A 21,253-nucleotide genomic window follows, 5' to 3' on the forward strand; every position below is an offset into this window, starting at 1 on the left:
ACAAAGCTTGGACAAAAGAACTATAAGTACCAAATTGTGAGAAATGAACAACTTCAAGGGCCAAACACATATTTAAGCCGAATGAAAAATGAAAATTCCACACCCACCTTTAACAAGTTTAACGTCACAAAGCTAACAGCTAATAAAACGCACGAGCCGAACAACAGATTTTTTTCCCTTCCCTTTTCATTCACCGTTACTCGGTCAGATGAAGGGAAGGAGAGGGAACATATGCAAAAGATCCTCGAAGATAATACAATTATGACTTCTTCATGATATATCCCATAATTATGCCGAGCAAGCCGATGAGGACAACCACCATGAATGACACCCCGCCGCCGCTTTTGCTGCTTGAACGCTTCAAGAGTTCCTAACATTCGTAATATCATATATGTAAAGGCGTTTCAGAGATAATAAATGAGAAACGGGCTTGGTCATTTAAAAAGAAAAGGGCAGGGGAATCATATGAAATACAACCCATAAGATAAAGTCGAGGTCTATGCTCCTCACCAGTTCTTGGCGAAGCTTGTTGTTTTGTTGAATTGCAGTATTTTTTTCTGCAGTCAGCTTCGATATAAGAGCTTTTGCCTGCAATTATGGAAAGTGTTATTGTTATTATACTTGCGATGCATCAACATTAATGCAATATATGTAAATGATAACAGAGCTTTCGTGCTCGGTGCTGCAAAAGCCGACTATGCATGCAATGTGCACATAAACGAGAAGAAATTGCCGGGAGCATTAAAAATAAAGAGCTTTACCGACTCTAGGTTCAATCTAGTGAACTCAATTGAACAAATTAACAATATAGATAAACCGGTGGGTAGATCTCTTCCAAAATATATCTTCCTTTGTCCAACTTATTGAATAGAAGTTTTACCAATAGAAATGACAAATTCAAGGAAGATGGGCTTGTGGGCAACCTTTTGCAGGTTTCTCTTATTCTTCTGAGTCTTTAAGAAGAGTAGTAACAATATAGAGTAGCACATGATTTATTAAAGTGCTGAGGTACCTTTATATATATATATATGTCTGTGTGATCCACTTACACCGTAAAACTCATTAATATTACACAAAAATAGTCATTGGATGAATCTAAATGAATGGCTGAGATTAAAACAATGCGCATTAGCATTATCCTTTTTGTTTTCCAATTTCCACGGAAAATGGATAATTTTATTTTAGTCTCAGTCATCCATTTAGATTCATACAATCGCTATATTTTTATGTAAAACTAATGTGCATTAGCATTATTCTTATTCACTAAACAAAGTTCAAATTTCCAATATAAAATGAAGAGTGACAACCCCAACCCCCAACCCCCCAAACAAAAAAAAAAGGATGGTCAATATGGCAAAAAAAAGTGCATTAATCTAGACAGTTGATACAGCCACTCTATGACAACTAGCTCAACAAAGGCTTGAATCAACACATCATTCAATATCAACATATTCCTAGTTCCTCTTAACCAATATTTACTTTTGGCCATCTAAAAATACTAGCTTAGAAAAAACCCGGATTCAACCAAAATGGTGTTACTACTTTATTTGGCTCCAGTACACCCACAAGTCACAAATTGCTGAATGCTACCCATCTATCTTAAAAAATGTGGAGCCTTACAGACTACAGAATCATAGCTTTAGACTCACAGACTCAATAACATATCTAGAAACTTATACATTTAGGTCAAAACAAATAGAATCAATTAATGAAAGAGCAACCGAGAAAGTAAATACAGATATCTGAGAAAGTGGACCTTACCATCCAGGCTACCAAACATGATCTTATCAAGACAAATTAAAATCAATTGTGTATATGCAACAGCACAAAGTGACAGGAAATACAGAAGTCAATTTTACCTCGTAAGATTTATCTTGAGCTTCAAGTCCCTCAGAAAATGCTCTTGCAGCCTGCATTCAGAACAACAAGCACACTATTAGCATCCAAAAATAAAGTACACAAAAAAATAGAAATAGTAACAAAAAGAATGTGCAGCAAGTCTCACGGCAGCAAACTCGGCAGCATTTGCATGTCCATTGTCAGAACCTCTTGGTGGAGACCCTTCTTCTGACCCTTCGCGTACAGGTGAAGGTGGTTGAGGTGGAGAAACATAAACCACTCTCAACTTAGACTCCTCAACCTCATGCCCAGCTTCCTTGTTGAACTTCAGAAATGGATATTCCCATAAATCATAAATTCTAAAACCAAAGAAGCAAGTACTGCTGTGTAATATAGACTATTATATACCATTTCTGCAGTTATATCCTTTGCAGTAGCACCATCATTAGCCTTTACACTTTGAAGGAGGAATTTATCCCTGCATTGCATATCAGGAGGAGCCTCTTTTTGCGCTTGCATGGTAACTAAAATAACATCAACAAATCTTTTAGAAGCAATCCAGAACCCAACAAGGATAAAAACAGAAAGCTGCAAACTTTCAAGCAAAAATATAATTAATTTACTGTACCAACAACATCACATGTGGATAGAGGCAAAACGACCCCTGTATTGGGACGAACACAGTACTTCTTTGGATTCGTCGTTTTCACCTGAAAAGGAAATCAGTTAAGTCAAAAGGAAATCTAGGATTCCCAAATTTGAGACTTAAACATTATAATTTCAAATTTGCAGGTTCAAATTCTTCAATCATTATATTACCCGGCGACCAAACACAACATATAAAAAGTAAGAAGACTATGATAAATCCTAGATAAAAAATTATAAAAATAAGTAAATAATACTAAAATCGAATTTGGAAATCAGAAAATGAAGAAGCATACCTTGAAAGCTACATAATTGTCAGTTTTATTCGACAATTGAAGTTCACACGAGATCTGCTTCCTCGGCTCAACTATTTCATCAAAGAAAATCAAAACTAAAACCTAGAAAAACTGAAATCGCAGATCCACAAGAAAAAAAAAGGGGGAGAGAGAAACTTACAAGGAAACTTGAGCTCTAATGGTTCGACGCTGAGAAGCTCGCCCGTGCTCATTTCGAAGCAGTGGCTTAGATTGAATTATTTGAAGGGGAAAAAAACAAAAAAGAAGAAAGGAACCTCTTTCGAAAGGATCTGAGAAGGAAAAAGGAATCGGAAAGTTTATCTGTTTGGATTATTTAAAAAAAAAAAAGAAATTGGGCGGAGAGATGGAGAGGAAAACAACAAAATCTTTTATTATGGCGTTTGCTGCTTTTCTCTCTGGAAATGAATTATTTAGCAGTACGATTTTTATATTTATTCAAGAGACATAGGAGCTAGGAGAGATGGTAAACGTGCGTCGAAGACGAAAGGGATGCAATAGATAGGGGATGAATTAGGGTTAAAGTCCGCTCCAAACCATTTATATAAATATAAAAAGTTCAATTTAATCTTTTTACTATGAAAATTGGCATTTTAGTCTTATATATTTTGATTCAATTTATATTATGACTCATGACTAAATTTTAATTAATAAATATGATATCTCCATTTATTAATAGACCGACTAAAGGGTGTTGAATATATATTAAAATTTTTAAAAAGTTTCAATCGTCAAATTAGGGGAAATGGTGTGAAGTTTTATATATTCTTCATAAAACTCAACAGTGTTGGAAAAATAATATATATATAAAAATTTCCATAATCAACAAGAAAGTGACAATTATCACTTTTTAAACTCTTTAATAGTATAGAGACTTGTAATAGAATTTAACAGATTTGAACAATAGTTTCTTTTTTGAAATCTTAGTGGGCCGTTTGTTTACTTCAGAATGATTAAGCGCTGAATGATTTAGAGGTTCTGTATGAATTAGCTCTGAATGTGACATGCTGTTTGATAATGGCTCTGAATCATTCAGAATGTACTTTGATGCTGAATCATTCAGCACTGTTTTGCTGAATCAGTCAGCACTGAATCATTCAGAGGTGAAAAACAAACACGCTGAATGTTGAACGGTTCAGCATTCAGCGCTGAATGGTTTCATTAAGAGCCAAACAAACAGCCCCTAAGTAATTGTATTTATAGGGTATACTATCAAGATTATGAACAGATATTATTCTATAATTATCTTACATTATTTAAAAGATTATGTTTTCGAAAATATTAAAACAATAATCATATTTATCAAAACTAAATTCGTAAATAATTATATTAATCAAATTAAAAATAAATAAATATTAATAATATTTAAAGCATAAATTAATATTGTTGTAAGATGAATTTAGAATAAATTTTATTTATAAATGCATTTTGATCTCATGAACTTTTCGTGGGGGTATATATATATATATATATTAATAAATCATGTAAATTATTTTAATAAACTTAATAAAAACTGTAAAACTTATTGGAATCCTTAAACATAAAAAATTAGGTAAATAATAATTTTCAATCCATTGAAAATAAGCATTAAAAGTAGGTGAAAATAAAAACCCTTTAATCAATGTTGCTTTTCTCACGGGTAACCATTTCACCAAGCCGGCATATACTTTTCTTAAATCTCTCTCCCTAATAATAATAATAATAATAATAATAATAATAAATAATAATAATAATAATAATAATAATAATAATAATAATAATAATAGAAAATAACCTCATTGACCAAAAATACCTTATAATATACGATTTTAACCAACTTTTTATGGATTTATCAAAATGACCAACTAAATCGCAATGCGATCGATAATTCGCAACGCGATCTCCGGTATCGCAAATCAGTTTCCAGATTCGCAACGCGAACTTCGACTATCGCAATGCGAACTTGGACTATCGCAATGCGAATTTGTAAATCGCAATGCGATAGTCCAAGTTCGCGTTGCGATTTATTCCAAATTCGTTGCGATAGTCCAAAATCGCAACGACTGGTGGTATTGCATTTGTTTCTTAAGAATTTTCTCTAAAAAGATAGTATTCGCGCGGACGTGTCGAAGACACGTATTACCACGACCACGACCCGAGACGGACGACGACGGCGGCGCGCGAGAGTCCCCTTGTTCTCGATCACTCAACAAGGAAATGGGAAAGCCAAGCCTTAAATATCATTCCCAATAGTGTTTCCAATACTATGTGGGATTGAGCATTACCAACACTTATTTCCAATACAATGTGATTATTCAGGAAACAATTAACAATCATGCACCTTAAAACAAACTGAATCAGCAACCAATTGCATTAGTATTATACGATTAAATATGTCATAATTAAAAGTCAATCTACAATCAATCGCGATTATTGTAATTTTAAGCAAAACATTCAAAAATAATATCACTATTTAAGGCTCAATCCCACATAGTATTGGGAACAAGTGTTGGTAATGCTCAATCCCACATAGTATTGGAAACACTATTAGGAATGGTATTTAAGGTTTGGCTTTCCCACTTCCTTGTTGAGTGATAGAGAACAAGGGAGACTCTCGCGCGCCGCCGCCGCCGCCTCGTCTCGTCTCGGGTCGTGTCGTGGTCGTGGTCGTGGTAATACGTGTCTTCGACACGTCCGCGTTAATACTATCTTTTTAGAGAAAATTCTTAATAAACAAATGCAATACCGTCGTTGTGATTTTGGACTATCGCAATTGAAATAAATCGCAACGCGAACTTGGACTATCGCAATGAATTTGGAATAAATCGCAACGCGAACTTGGACTATCGCAACGAACAATCAAAGTTCGAACTGATTTGCGATACCGGAGATCGCGTTGCGAATTATCGATCGCATTACGATTTAGTTGATCATTTTGGCAAATCCAAAAAAAGTTGATTAAAATCGTATATTATAAGACATTTTTGGTCACTGAGGTTATTTTCTCTAATAATAATAGTCTTTGTTAATGTGAATGTTTTATTATGTTTTAAGTTGTTGGTTAATTGCATCACATGTCCTCGTTATTCTATATTAATTCTCAAATTTTTAAATATTTTAATTTCATCTTTAAATTATGATGTATTTTAAATTAGTCATTGAACTTTTGAATATTTCAATTTCACCCTCAAACTATGACTCATTCTAAATTAATCCTTGAACTTTTGAATATCATAATTTCATATCCAAACTATGACTCGATCTAAATTGGTCCCTAAACTTTTGAGTATTCTAATTTCATTCTCAAATTCATCCAAATATAATTAGTTTCATCTGTAATTTAACATAGTTTTTTTCAAACATATAATAATATAGTTTGATCTAACACATTTATTAATAGGAAACATGATTAATATATATCCATAGTTTTGAATGAAATTGAAATGTTCAAAAGTTTGAGGACTAATTTAAAATTAAGAGTTATGATTGTAACCCCTAGACCCGGCCTATGTGTTACGATCAGATCTAGTAGATTACGATAAAATTTTTCAAAACATTTTTCAATAATTTAAATACATATTATGAATAAACACCTTTTAAAAACATAGTTATTAATAATAAGTTCTAATTCGAGTAGTATATAAAACTATAAATATCTGAGTAAAACAAAATCTTTCACAAATCAATATCGATGTAATTTTAACATCAGTCGCAAAAGCAATATACGTCGCAAGACAAGTACTTCAAAATAAATAGGCACATGTCACCCCATCATAATGACAAATCAAAAGATAAAAATATTACAACAAAATAATATTGTACGAATGTGTCGATCCTCTAAGTATCAAGTCCGGGTCGCCTATAAAAAAGTATTTGAAAGAGAAAAGTTTAGGGGAGTGAGCTAGGTAGCTCAATGTGTTCCAGCAATGCAAAATAAAAACATATAGTTAAGTTTTAAAATCAATTCATTATCAAAGTTATGAAAACGATAATAGAGTTGTAGTTTAAAATATAGAACAATCATCCAATCGTACGTCATATTCAATTCTCCATAACTGCATCCATAAGGATTTATCGTAGCACAAAGAACATTATTTCTATTTTTTTTCTGTAATTCACTGCTCTTTTCAAGGTATTAATTCACAGCAGACGTTAACAGGTACAAAATGGAAATTGTTTCTAGGTGTTCATGTTAGTTTACTCTGCTATTTCTTAGTGCTTTGATCGAACTTGCCTATGTTCATTATATTGGTGTTTAACTTTGAAGATTACAACAACAAAATTTAGATGATTTCTTCCAGGACTTGAATCGGATGAAATTAACACATTCTAAGCAATCTGTTGTCGCTTATTTTTCCTTTTTAGCATAGCTTTCAGTATAATGATTCTAATTACCTGATGTCGTGTATCATCTTCACTTCCTATAAAAGAATCCATTCGACACTGTTCTCGTTAATATGTTTCATCAATCCAGTCTCTTGAGCTCGCTGATTCTTCCTTTTCACTGATAATTTGATATCTAGATGCTGTTAGTGAGCAAGAATCAAATGGTTATTTGCTTATTGCTGCAAGTGGAGGACTGAATCAACAAAGTACAGGAGTAAGTGGGATTTTTTTTTTTTTTTTGCATTGTGCTATATTTTTGGGTAAATATCGTAATGGAAGATCATGAAATTGCATCAATGGCAAACGTAACTCATCTGTAAGTGTCTACGGAGTACTGTCACTCTGATTACGTATATTGAACCAATAAGCTTCGCTTGGTTAATTTGATTAAATTTTCAATGTACCTCTTGAGTTAGGCAACCTATTGAATTTATTCGCTCTAGCTCCATTGCTCTTCATTTTTTTCTCTTATCGAACTTATATTGAGATATGAATATGAAGATACTATCTTCCAAAGACTCATGTTGCGTGCATTTCAGCATCTGGTAGTCACTCCCAAGTCTAAAGACCCAGTGTGCCATTTCTTAGAATTAATAATTTGCTTATGGTACAACCAACAACCAGTTGATCTAGAGAGATGAGATATTAGATTTCTTAAGCAAAGTCAGGATTCAAATCTTAACATTGTGAATGAAAAATATTAGGTTGAGAGGCCGTCCCATAATAGTCCTCTACAGTACTCGATCTAGATTTGTCGATCAATATATCAGAAATTAGTGGTTAAACCAAAAAATAATAATTTGCTTCTGGTACACAGATATCAGATGCGGTAGTTGTTGCAGGGATTCTTAACGCAACCTTAGTGGTACCTGAGTTGGATCATAATTCCTATTGGAAGGATGATAGGTAAGTTTAATCTACTAATTAGTTTTGCTAAATTGACACCATTCTTTTCCTCTTTTACCTTGTTAAGCATCTGTTTTTGCTAAAAATGCAGTGATTTGTCAATATTTTTATGTCGACTGGTTCATATCTTACCTAGCAAAAGATGTTACCATTGTCAAAAGAGTTCCAGATAAATTCATGCGATCGATGGAAAAACCTCCATACACCATGCGTGTCCCAAGGAAATCCCCTCCAGAATATTATCTAGACCAAGTTCTGTCGATACTTAAAAGAAGACATGTAAGACACTTGCAGATACTTCGCACTAATGCTAGTTTAGATTGATCACATGGAATAATTCCCACAAATCGATTTTCTGTTTCTTTTTCATCCCCTCAGTTGTCTGATTAGTAGCTTAGAAGAGAGTTGGACCAACTTCCAGGCACCATGTTGGTAGAATATCATTCTTATTATACATTTTTCTAGGATTTTATGGTTTTCATGTTGGAGTGCAGCAGTTAACACAGATAATTTTGTAGGTCCTCCAACTGAAGACTTGCCAACCATCGATGACGACCTTCAAAAGTTGCGTTGCCGGGCTAATTTTCATGCTTTAAGGTTTACAAAACCGATTCAAAAACTTGGACAAAAGCTTGTCTTGAAAATGCGTGAGAAGGCTACTCGTTTTATTGCAGTCCATTTGAGGTTTGTTCCGAATTCTAGGATATTATGGGTATACTCAATTACTTTCAAAGCTTTTCCATATATTTGGAGAATCATACCCCAAACTCATGTTTGAATATGTATCAATAAAGCACATTGGTTCATACACATGCATAGAGAAACATTTTTAAATATGATTTTAAGCTCTGCATAGAACTGTTTTCCGTATCTGACTCAAAACGTTTTCAATTACAGACTTGATCCTGATATGCTAGCATTTTCTGGTTGTTACTTTGGTGGAGGGGACAAGGAGCGATTCGAGCTTGGAGAGATACGAAAACAATGGGAAACATTGCCGGTGAGATACTGCCTTTTTCGATTTCGGAACCATTTATAAACATTGCCTGCATTTACCTTACTTAAATTGCACTCATCCTCGTATTCGTGCAGGAAATTGATAGTGTTGCAGAAAGGAGTGGAGGTAAATGCCCACTTACTCCTCATGAAGTAGGCTTGATGTTAAGGGCACTAGGTTTCGAAAATGACACATACATCTATGTTGCATCCGGAGAAATATACGGTGGAGAAGAGACTCTGGCGCCATTAAGATGTCTCTTTCCAAACTTGTGCACAAAAGAGATGCTTGCTAATGAATATCTGAAACCTTTTCTTCCCCACTCGTCTTGTCTCGCTGCCATTGACTACATTGTTTGCAACAAAAGCGATGTTTTCATCACTAATAACAAAGGAAATATGGCCAAGATTCTAGCAGGTCGAAGGTGAGAAATCTAGTTATTTATGGTACATCTTCAGCTGATTATTTTGACCATTTCTTTACATTTGCACGGTTCAGCATTTATTGCAATACTCTTTGCCTTGGGACTGACTTTGTGTTAGTTCTTGTTGTTGGGATTGAAAGGAGGTACATGGGGCACAAGAGGACCATAAGACCAAATGCTAAGAGGCTGAGTCCATTGTTGATGGAAAGGGATCGAATGGATTGGGATAACTTTGCCAAAAAGGTGAGGGCGGTTCAAAGAGGTTTCATGGGAGAACCCGATGAAATGAGAGCCGGACGCTGCGAATTTCATGTGTATCCCTATTCCTGTATATGCGAAAAGCCGGCAAGCGATATCGGTGGAAATGAAAGTGGAGGCCATCACTCACAACAGTTTGAAGAAGATCAAGGATTGAGGAAGAGAAGCAACGAAGAAGAAGAGCCAGTTTTTGGAGCCAAGAAGGCTGAACATGAACAAGTATTTCCTAAGAGGACAGGGACAAAAAATGCTACACCCTTGATTTCCAATTGTTTTATTTTCATTGGTATAATTCAATCATAAAAAATAGGTTCGACTAAGTAATTGGGTTCAAAAAGTAATAATTCAATCGGTTCAATTAAAATTAAAAATTTAAATAAACCACAACAAATCTTTTAAAAATTGGATTAAAATAATAATTTAATTGATTGAACCGATTTTATAATATTTTTATTAACGATTTAATCAATTAAATCAAGAGAACTAAAATCAATTATTTGACTGATTCTTATAACATTGAATAATAATCTAATCTATTGATTACATGTTTGTAAAATTTAATACCATTTTGTTGTAATGCCAGCAGCAAATTCGAAGAGTGTGCAGTCATTAAAAAAATATTTTGTAATAAATCTGATTTTGAATAATTTTTATTTAATAATATAATTCTTCGATGTATAAATCATTATACGAAAAGGAGTTGAAAGATTCTAGCACAGTAGCATTAAGATCTAAAGAACGTATAAAAGAGAATTGATTCAAAGAAACAACAGTTAAGATGGATACAATACAAGTCATCGGTTGGCAATACAATTAACTAATACATTGGATCTGACATTAACCACCGCATGTGAATTTGCCAAATCTTCTAAATTATAATTACCCACAAAAACATGTGAAATCAAACAGGCCGTATGTCCACGCTATCATACTGCTTTGCCTTATGAACGTCAATCTGAAATATATTTTGACAGCATACTTTTCGTAAAACAACTCGGAAAAATAAAGAACCAAAAATCATTTGAGAATAAATTTTATATAAAACATAATCTAGTGCTACATCTCAAAAGCCAAAGAAGCAATTTTGGTTCCTAGCTCTATCTGTCATGGCATAAATTACACAATTGAATGAATGTTGCCTGTTCATCCAAAATGTTTCAAAAGACTGGATGGATTCCCATGTTGCAAAACACAACCCTTCTAAACCTTAGTCGTTTCCTGTTATATAGACGAGACGGTTATGTTGCATCCATCGGTCGGTGCACATTTGACGATAACCAAGATTAAAAGAATGGGTAAAGATTGCATTGCTTCAAGAATACCAAGTGATATGAAATTTAAACTTCACCTCTAGCACTCCTGCTCTGACCTTTGTGAACTTTGTCACGCGGAACGGGAACTTTCGAGATGAGCAATGAGCTTTGCAGTCCTTCCAAGAGCTGTGGACAACAAACGATACTTGTAAGCGGCACAGAGACGGAACAAAGGACTACATCTATTTACTTACTCTTGAGGTCGGCTGAATCTTCCGATTTGATTTACGACGTTCAACAGCATCAGAGACTCTTTTCGTTTTCTCCTCAACTTTAGCCAACTTCCCAGAAGCCGGTGCAAGTTTCCCTTTACTAATACGTTCAGATTTAGCATTTGATATGGAAGCTTTCTCCCGGGGTGCATCTGATGAGACAGCCACAGAAGAAAATAATACCGGGCCCTCACCTGCTCCATCAGAACTTGAAAATGATCTGAACTCCGTGTTATGCTCTCCTGATATACTATCAACATCATCAGGTTCAGAACCCAAGTTGCTTGATAGGATGTCCTTCTGAGGAATAGTTCTACTAGAAACACTAGGTGGTTTTCCGGGCTTGAGAACCTTAGGTTTGGATACAGCCATTCGTCTTTCTTTTGGTTCAATTTTATGTTTGTTCCACTAGGCTCAGATCCCCGAGGCAACAATTTTTTGCAAATTTAGCAGAATCACTTGTTTCATGAGTTCTACTGCTCCGATCCGTAACATAATGTTTGCTTACTTCCATAAACTTTCTCTTCTTTCCTGGCTTAGGAACACCAAAAATAACTCTTGAACCTTCCTTCTTTAAACCCAAAGGTTTCATTCGTTGCGATCTGGGCTTACCCTCATCCCTGGTGCATTTACCAATATTAAATAATTTTTCACCTACAGGTAAATCAAGCAATGTCGTGTCATCAGGTTTCTTGGATTCCTCATTGTCAAAACCTTTTGTGCCTTCCTCTTTGGTATCTACCACAGGACTGCGTATCCGTGGTCGCTTTTGCAGTGGGGTATCGCCCTGAAAAACAGATCAACTAATTAGTACACAGAAGCCATTAAAGTATTATCAAAGAAACATCAATCACAAACATAAGTCGACATATCACCTCAAGGGAAGAGCCATTATTATCCCCCGAACTGGACCATTCAACCCAATTGCCATTCTTCCATACCAGAGAAGGACGTAGAAGCCATGCTTTGACAACAGATGTTTCTCCTTGAGCTACAGTACACGTAATAAATAAAACTGTTAATAATTCTCAAAGGCCATATAGACTTTAATACAGAGCAGATTATAAACAAGATTGTTAACAAAATGTCACACGTACTTGGAAAACGGACAGTATATGATGTTTCATCTTTTTTGCTCCTCTCGCTGATAACTTCCTCCCACCAGCTGAAAGTCAAATATTTCAACTCGGTTTATATAACAACATCCAAGTGACAAATTACTTTGTATAGTTTATCTACCACTCTTTACTAAACAATCTCAGTTTTCACTGTTACACAGCTAGAGAGAGTTTTGAATATTCACAAGAAATTATGGCAAATCACTCATTTTGCTAGTTTAGCTAGGAAATCATGACAAATTATCCTTGCACTAAATCCTCATAATAGTAAAATTCCTTTCTGATCTGATGCACTACAAAAATATATAGAAAATAATGCATGCATACCTATCTTGCATCCATGCATCAACCCTATCTCCAATGGACCAATTATAGTCCCCCATGGCAGCCCTGCGTCTCTTCCTAGTTCTTTCAAATGGCATGACTGTAATAGGACGACTACTGCGTATCCTGGGCTCCTTATCCCTTTCAACTTCAAGCTCCACCCATTCCTTCAGCCTATCACCATCTGTAAGATCAGCAATCAAAACAAGTTTGTTAGGAAAGCATCCTCATTAATTTATATGTGCATGAGACAAAACCTCCAAATATCTCTAAAGGATATGTTTTCACATAAGAAACCATTGCAACACACTAGACATGTAGAAAAAAAACATTAGAAAATGCAGGCATCCTCATCCTGATGTATTTAATCATATTGTTTATCTCCCCACAATAGACACACGTCATGCAAGTAAAATACCTGATTCAGAATGGAAATCATACAATATTCCAAAGAGAAAATAAAATTAGTTAGACATCAACATGGGATTTATTAAAAAATAAGGACAAGGATTGTCCAACAGATCTGCTTTATCTATTATCATCCATCATTCAGTTTATTAAACCAAAACAAACTATGTGTGATAGCTCACCCTCTGATCGAAGTTCATGGTAACACACATAAGCTTTGCCATCTTTCAAATCCAGAATATCAGCAGGGAACCATGCTACTTTCGAGCCACCTCCATCTCTCAATACCTAGAAATCGGGAAATGGTAAATTGTAAAAGATCAGATATGAATAATATCAATAGGACATGTTCAACTGCAACACTTTCCTGCATTAACTAAGATGAATGCAAAAAAATTCAAATGCACCGGAATATGGGCATATTTCCATCAAATATAACTGCATCATTAGAACCTAGTAAAATATTTTACCAAAGGTTAAAAGGATAAACTCATATATCAAGTACAGTCTACAAACCTCAACATGAGAACCTTCCCTCATATTTCTGTCTTTCAAAGTTCGCTCTTCTTTCCCATGTTCAGTCTTAGTGGACACTGCTTTACTTTTGGCAATATCTGAAGCTTTGCAGACCCTTTTATCATTTCCACTAGTTGCAGCAGCACCCAGAGTGCCATCAGTCAACCTGGAATGATACTGAATAGACCGTATGTCCATATCTCTAAGAATTGGTGACACTTCATGGTTACTACTCTGCTTTTCGCTCTTATAGGTGTGAACCTCTTGTGATGAGCTGAACCAAGAGCTCAACATTACCAACTTTGTCTGTGTGTTCTCTGACAGCATCATCTGGCTCAGAAGATGCATGGGGTACTTTCCAGTATGTCTCTGGACCAGCATCTACCAATTCAGTCAACGGGAAAGGCCCACCCATAACAATTTTCCCAGCCTGTGATACTGCTTCAGCTGCCAGCTCAGCAGCCTTAACAATGGCATCCATGTTTTTGGCTCGCTTTGACGAAGCTGAAGCTGCTTCTACCCTCCTTCTAGAAGCTTCCTTTGCAGCAGCAATAACAGAATTTGAACTAGTAGCAACATCTTCACCCCTCAAGATGGATGCAGGAGTTGCCTTGCCAAGATTCACACTATCAAAAGAAATTGTATTAGTTGGAGTAGGATTTCTGTAGCCACTTGAAACCCATGCCTCCATCAGCCATCATTTTGCTTGTAAGGCAGCATTTGAGGCAACACTCGCAGCCGCAGCTGCAGCCTTTGCAACAGCAGCAGCTGCAGCTATTGTGACAACTGCCGAAGTCAGCTTAGTTTCAACATCTGGTGCCAACACAGATTTTTTTGCGTCTCCAACTGATTCCATATTTCCTGAGTGTGACTAACAGCAGCAGAAGCAAGGGCACCAGCATCTTCTGCTTCTGAGCCTCCTTGAGTTTACCAAGGGTCTCCAGACAGAGTAGCCTTCTGATCTGAATTTCGGTCATCTTTTTTTATATGATCAGCAGAGACAGATGTAATAAAATTGTCAGGGGTTGTAATAGAAGCAGGCGTAGAAATGACTATTCACAATAGTAGCCAAAAACAGGCTCGGCTTGAGAATGCAGTATAATCTGCCCATGGTCCTCAGAAACTGACTTTTTCTTTCTAGGCTTTGGATCAGCAGAACTCTGACTAGATCTGGATGTTGCTTTTGTTGTCAAGCAGGGGAGCCCCTACAAAGACATTAGCAGGACCCCCGCTCTGGACTTAGGAACTGTGGAAACCTGTTCTATGACAGAAGAATTAGGCACAGATGCCTCTCTTACGGGAGTTAAATTAACTGTTTCTGTGATGGGAAGTACAGGAAATGGGCATTGCTATCAAATGCAGAACTATGTGGAACCCGGGAGGCACAAAAGGGGATTGGGACACCCAAGGAGCATAATGTCCAACAAAATTCCTTACTGGTGAATGCAATGGAGAAAGTGTGTGCTGAAATCCACAACTGCACCTCTTGGAATGCTAGTAGGTTGAACAGCATCACTGGAAGGTGTAGGAATCGTCCACAGTGGTGAGGAAAGCGGGATCATTGGCTTTCCAATTGTTGTTGGAGTACCCCTTCTGTTAGACTGACTAGCAGGCAAGGATGCAATCTTAGTCTGAAGTGCATTTGTTTGATTGATTGATCAGGAGTTTTAGCACCTGAGCATCTCACCAAGGTATGCAGTTAAGACGACAGAATCAGAAGAAATTATTTCAACTTAAGGTCAAGATAGATACCTATATGTGCCTGCAACGGAGTTTCAGGGCTAACAAGATGAGGATTTTGACAACGTACCCTGTCCGTACATGCTCGCCAGGCTTTCTCCCATATGGTTCTTCCATCTGCATAAGATTCAAAATAGTAACATTTAAAAAAGAAGCCCAAGGTAATAGCTAGAGATAAAAAAACCTAACCAGGTCCCCCAAATGCTGATATCATATAAGCCTCATCCGGCGCTGTTCCCTGACTACTGGGATATATTAGATAGATGAGCTAAATAATAAAGTCCCAAGGGGAAAAGCAACCACCAGACAACAATAGATTTTACAATGATTACAATGCAAATGCGGTAAAATATATACCAAAAGGAAAGCTTACATCAGAGCTCCATATACAAAAATCTGAGCACGTAACTGAACTTGTTGAATCTCTGTAAAAAGTGCAAAACTGCAGATGAAGAACTGAGGTTGTTAAGTCCAGCAAACTAGGTACAGAAGTGAAAAGAACACCAAATGGTTTCATATTACCACCTTCCATGTGTCCAGAGTGCTGCATCTCATTGGATTTCACAAGCTGGTTTTTACTGTTTTACCACTTCTTTTGATGTCTTGCAGGAGTCATATCTTTTGCAACAATGCCCTTTTTAGCAGTTTCCTTTCCCATGCTCTTACTACCTGCTCGCCTTGTTCTACGTGCAGATGTCACCTTGGAGCCATCAGACATTCTCCCTCTTAGACGTCTGCAGATTTGAATGACTCACCTCTTCAGCTGTTTCGGGACCCACTTTGGTTGAGCCAGAGGTTGATGGAGTTCTCTCACCAACCTTCTTGTTGTATGACACACAAAGAGTGAGAGAGCAAGTGTAAGTGAGATAGAGCTGACCAGGATAAAATGATAAAATACACTACCACAAAATACTTGTAAAATATCATCTAGAAAAAAAAAAGGGAAACTATTAGAAAACAAAAAGGACCACTTCAAGAAAGCATCACTTACCAAGGATATTTTGTCATGCTGAGCGCTAGGAAAAGGTTGCCAATTCCTGCCAGCTTCATTTTCAGACAAATTTGCCATCGGAAGAACCACAAAGGCGAAATTTATGTCCCTGAAAATGCATCATTCCTTTAGTATCCTGAGAATTTGTGTGCCTTTGTTTGCTTCCTCACTAATGACCCCAGACACCGAAGCACTCAGATCTTTGGATCCTTTCACAGTATTCGCTCGAGTTTTACTTTCTGGCTTCTCCGAAGTCCTAATCAGAATTGGAGATTCACAGGAAGGATTCAAGATCAGCACTACTACCAAATTCCTTCACGTGGGTTTTAGTTTGAGATTCAGATGAAGGCGGAGATGAAAAGGAACTATTATGTGTATTCGTATTATCACCTGCAACGTCAAATTTATCCATCAAAGAATAACATAAATTACTGTGGGAGGGAAATGGGAAAACTGGTGAAATAGTCCCACAAGAAATATAGCCGTGAAAGAGGCTAAGCATGCAATTAATTTATGGACTGTGATTCCATAGAAACAAGGTGACAGTTCATATATAACCCTTAAACAGATATAACTTCAACAGAAATTCCAAGCAAAAGGAGATACATCCCAATAAAACCTGGGGGAAGCGGGAGGGGTGGCAAAAACAGAAGAAGACAAACCAACTTTTACCAACATGAATGAGAACAGATCTATGGAACAAGACTTGAGAGGACAAATGAAGGATTCCATCATGACAGGATTAAAATATCTAATTTCAATTACTTCAAGGAAAAAATGATAAAGAAAGTCCCATCGGCATGATGCGCAACAATATGACCACTGAACTCCTGGAAAGTTTGGTGTCACTATCTTCGGGATGCTTTTGGTCAGCATTACGAAAAAGTTGCTTTGAAATTGAAGGCACCAAATTTGTTAGTGTGTGGTTCTTATCTTGAATGGATACAGCACCTGACGGGATTTTATTGTAGTGGACATTATCTTTTGAAGCTTTGAACAACAAAAATGCAAGGACATGTGCTTCATGATAAACAGTGACTCGTAACAAAATAATGGCAAGGGCACAAGAAAACAGCAAGATAATGGCAAATTATGAACTACAGTAAAAACACCACTAAAACTGCTCTAGCTATAGCATACTATCAAATAGAATTTGCATACACCATATAGGTTTAATACATGTGAAATTGACAACAACAATATTCTCTACTATGTTCAAGTCTAAGTTGAGAACTTGAGATGATTATTAGGCAAATCAAGAAGTCATATAAATCATAAAAGGTCACCTGAAGGTCCTGAAGAACCCATAGAAATAACTGGGCTTCAGCACGTAAGTCTCTCTCACTGTTGAATCAGAGACAATAGAAGATGCATCATATCCTTAGACTCCAAAGTGACACCAAGAAGTGTCTGTTCTCCATTTTGGCCAACAGCATTAGAGGTATCATCCGTTGACAAAGGCTGATAATCTTTCTTACAAGAGGACTGCCCACCGGTCTCACAAGGTGCACCTTCGGTTGAGATTTCAGAAGTCTTTATGGTTGAGAAACTTGCTTCTGGAGATGACACTTGACATCTTTCTGATCCGAAACAGCAGCAGCAGGAAGATTCTCACCAGAAGGAAAAAGCATACAATCTACTGTATCACAATAAAACCAAGTTAGCAAATGATGCAGAGGTAAAAGAAGGCCAAACAAATGAAAGAAAAAGCTCAGTTATCAAAATTATTGCTTAAAATATGAATTACCTGACTTGCAACTGATGGCAACATCAGGGAGTAAATTTGAAGCTAACTCATTTGTTGTGTCACCTGTGCCAAAGGAAGAGGAATCAACTCCCTTTATTACAATCAGAGATCCACACTGCCGAGATCAGTTTTAATACAATGAGAAGGCAATTAGTGTTCTGCTTTTCAGCAGCTGAAACACTCTGCTCAAATGTAGAATCATCAGTATGTTCAGTGACTATAAAATCCTCATCTACTCTCGCAGGTTCTGCTCCCAAAGTATTGTGGGCACCATCGCCTTCACCTTAGAACCTATACCATCTTCCACAGACGACAAATATTTCTCAGACTTGCTGTTCAAGATTTCGTATCAGATGGCAATCACTTTCTGACAAATCTTCTTCTCAGTGGCATCACATGTTATCTGCTCCATTGAATCCAAGTTGTCCAACTTTGACTCCCCACCCACATAAATTTGAGTATCAATATTGCTGATTTCATTTTCCTGTTCCTTAATGGTAGTATCACCAAAAAAGGACAATGTTGAGATGTCATGTAACTTTCCAACAGATAAGACATTAGCATTGGATATGCCAGTCGGCAGAGGACTTTCTACACCCAAGCCCTCACTGCACTCTTCCACCATACGGAGGTTAGAATTTTCTTTCAATGTCCTATCAGAAGGCTTCGCCACAGTAGGTGTAAATTTCCAACAATACGTTCATCTTCCCTAGATTGCATGTTTGAAACTGAATGCTTCTGCACATCTGAGGTAAAACTTGCAACTGCATTGTCAATCAAGTTCTCGCCATCAATGTGAATTTCTTGGCTCATATCAACATTTTCCCTTGCTAATCTGTCAACGTTTTCATCAACAGTATCATTTTTCAAATGTGTGGTATCTTGGCTCTCTAAAAAAGCACTGCTTGCACAGGTGTTTTGCACAGATGAAATCGAAGTATCAACTTGTGAACCTGAAGCAAATTTATCTAAATGTTCCCTGTTATCCACAAATTGGTCAACTGAAGCTTCCACTTGATTTCATCTTTAGATCATCTCCCTCAGGTACGTCAATATTTCTTGTATTTGGAACTTTCAATGTCCCATCAACAGAGGAATCGAATTCACGTGGTGGAGAAACATATTGAACCAACAAATTGTCTCCTGATACATCACCTTTCAGCCCAGAAAATTTTTCAGGAATCTCATTTGTGCGTAAGGAAGACTGTAAGCCATCCCCTACTTCAGAAAAACCGCTATCTCCATGCTTCAAACGAGGCTCCATCTGCTTTATTATGTTGCCCAGTTCATCACAGGCATATGAATCCTTACTACTTTCACAGGTGTTTGCACAGATGTAACTAAGATATCAATTTGTGACAGAAGCAAATTTATCTACCTGTTCCCTTTTATCCATGGATTGATCAACTGAAGCTTCCACTTTATTTTCATTAACAACAATTTGTTCACCATCCTTAGACTCATGTCTCACAGATAAGTCAGTATTACTTGTATTTGGAGCTTTAGATTCTTGTGCCTGAGAAACACTGTCAACAACTGATCTCCTGACACATCACCTTTCAACCCCATAAAGTTTTCCAGGAATCTCACCTGTCTGTGAAGCAGGCTGTAAGGCATACCTACTTCAGTAAGATCACTATCTTCAGGTTTCAAACTAGGCTCCATCAGCTTTATTTCGCCGCCACCCAGTTCATCACATGCATCTGAATCCTTCCTGATAGTTTGACTAAGAATACTTTCGTCCTGTCCTACAGATTTTAATAGCATTTCAACAGATTCAAAAGAGGATGCCTCAGACCAGACATTGTTGCACCTAGAAATTGAACAAGGTTCAGCTGCACTCGAACTAAATGTAATCCCAGTGCCCCCTGAAAATCTTCAATCCACTGGTTATCTTCGCTACTTTCAATGCAAAGAAAAACTTCTGTTTCAGCCAGACTATCAAATCTTAAATGTCCATGAAGGTTATCATCAAAATCAATTGGAAGAGCATATGGGCATAAAACAGGAGGAAATTTATTGTTCCCTTCGCCAGCTAAATGAAGATTCGGGCTTTGGAGATCATTGTCATAATCCATGAGTGTATCCCTAGAACAGAAAAAATAGAAGAAGAAATGGGTTACTGAATTGCAGTTCGTGTAAAACACAGATAAAGGAATCAGGCCCCAGACTTTTAAGACTATCCTTGTACAACGGGAATTGTGCAGAAAAGGTGTAAAGTTAAGAAACTTTCTCCAACCATATTACCCAGTTTACTACTTCCTATAGGGTTGAATAGTAATTTACAGTTCAAAGAACATAAACTCGAATGGATTCATTATTGCGAAGAATTAAAAAAATGCTAACAGTTTACATTGCAATTGCAAAGCCCGATGTCATTAAAGGATGCAAGAAACCCAAAAACTACATTATGAAGTTTGATCAAGTCAATTCAAAAAATGCATAATGTTGAAAAAATTTATTTGCAAAACATGCACAAAACACGAAACATCTACCTGGAATACATTAATTATAGAATATATCAAGGAAAAGAAGCAGCAATAACACAATTGACTGAGCTTAAGCCAAACTGGAAGAGTGCAGAAAAGAAGTTGGTTTCAATCTATTTAAGCGGAAACCACACAAAATTATTCTAAACTTTAACACTAAACTCCCCACTTCAAAAGGACAGACAAATCTCACGCTCTATTTAAACATGCAAATAAAATTCCAAAAAATATTGTTTTAAAATTTACCAGGTAGGAATATGAAAAGTTACCAGAGCAAGTAAGTCTAAAGAAGCTACCTCCCTCCATCCGGTGATGAAACCCAGGCTGTTTGATCACCTCCTCCCTAATCTTACGGTCATTTGCTGCACCAAAAAACTCCAATTCATAACAAACCACTTTAGCACAACATAACAAGAAGCCGGAATCAAACTACGATAAAGAGAAAAAATCAAAATAGAAGATAAGCGAAAGGAAATGTGTTTGAATAAAACAAAAGCTGAGGGGGGAATTAATGAAGAATTAATCAGTAACCACAACTCACTGGAATCTTGAATTTTCCGGTGGAATAGAGTTAGGGTTCCGGCGAACCGAAGTATAAACAAAACAATAAGTCAGTTAGAGAAAAGGTGAGGAAATGAAAAAAACGA

The 21,253-nt window shown here is 36.5% G+C and overlaps 2 protein-coding genes and 1 pseudogene across 2 annotated transcripts; 1 reads left to right on the plus strand and 2 right to left on the minus strand.

Annotated features, from left to right (window-relative positions):
• LOC120162867 (vesicle-associated protein 1-2-like) lies at positions 1–3,027 on the minus strand. The gene is made up of 8 exons (XM_039172939.1): positions 2,941–3,027; positions 2,781–2,851; positions 2,468–2,549; positions 2,248–2,363; positions 2,006–2,164; positions 1,860–1,910; positions 511–588; positions 1–370 (listed from the first exon to the last, which is right to left on the minus strand). The coding sequence occupies exons 1-8, from the start codon at positions 2,990–2,992 to the stop codon at positions 260–262; spliced, it is 720 nt and encodes a 239-aa protein (XP_039028870.1). The 5' UTR covers positions 2,993–3,027; the 3' UTR covers positions 1–259.
• A 5,577-nt stretch (positions 3,028–8,604) lies between these two features.
• LOC120162774 (O-fucosyltransferase 29-like) lies at positions 8,605–10,051 on the plus strand (the record flags this gene model as incomplete). The annotated part of the gene is made up of 4 exons (XM_039172854.1): positions 8,605–8,753; positions 8,967–9,069; positions 9,162–9,490; positions 9,631–10,051. Coding segments are annotated over 4 exons (1,002 nt in total), but the record flags the coding sequence as incomplete, so codon positions are not given.
• A 778-nt stretch (positions 10,052–10,829) lies between these two features.
• LOC120162785 lies at positions 10,830–20,205 on the minus strand (annotated as a pseudogene).
• Positions 20,206–21,253: the final 1,048 nt, after the last annotated feature.

The sequence above is a fragment of the Hibiscus syriacus genome, unplaced genomic scaffold, assembly GCF_006381635.1.
Source record: "Hibiscus syriacus cultivar Baekdansim isolate YM2019G1 unplaced genomic scaffold, ASM638163v2 tig00002894_pilon, whole genome shotgun sequence".
In the NCBI taxonomy this organism is placed as follows: Eukaryota; Viridiplantae; Streptophyta; class Magnoliopsida; order Malvales; family Malvaceae; genus Hibiscus; species Hibiscus syriacus.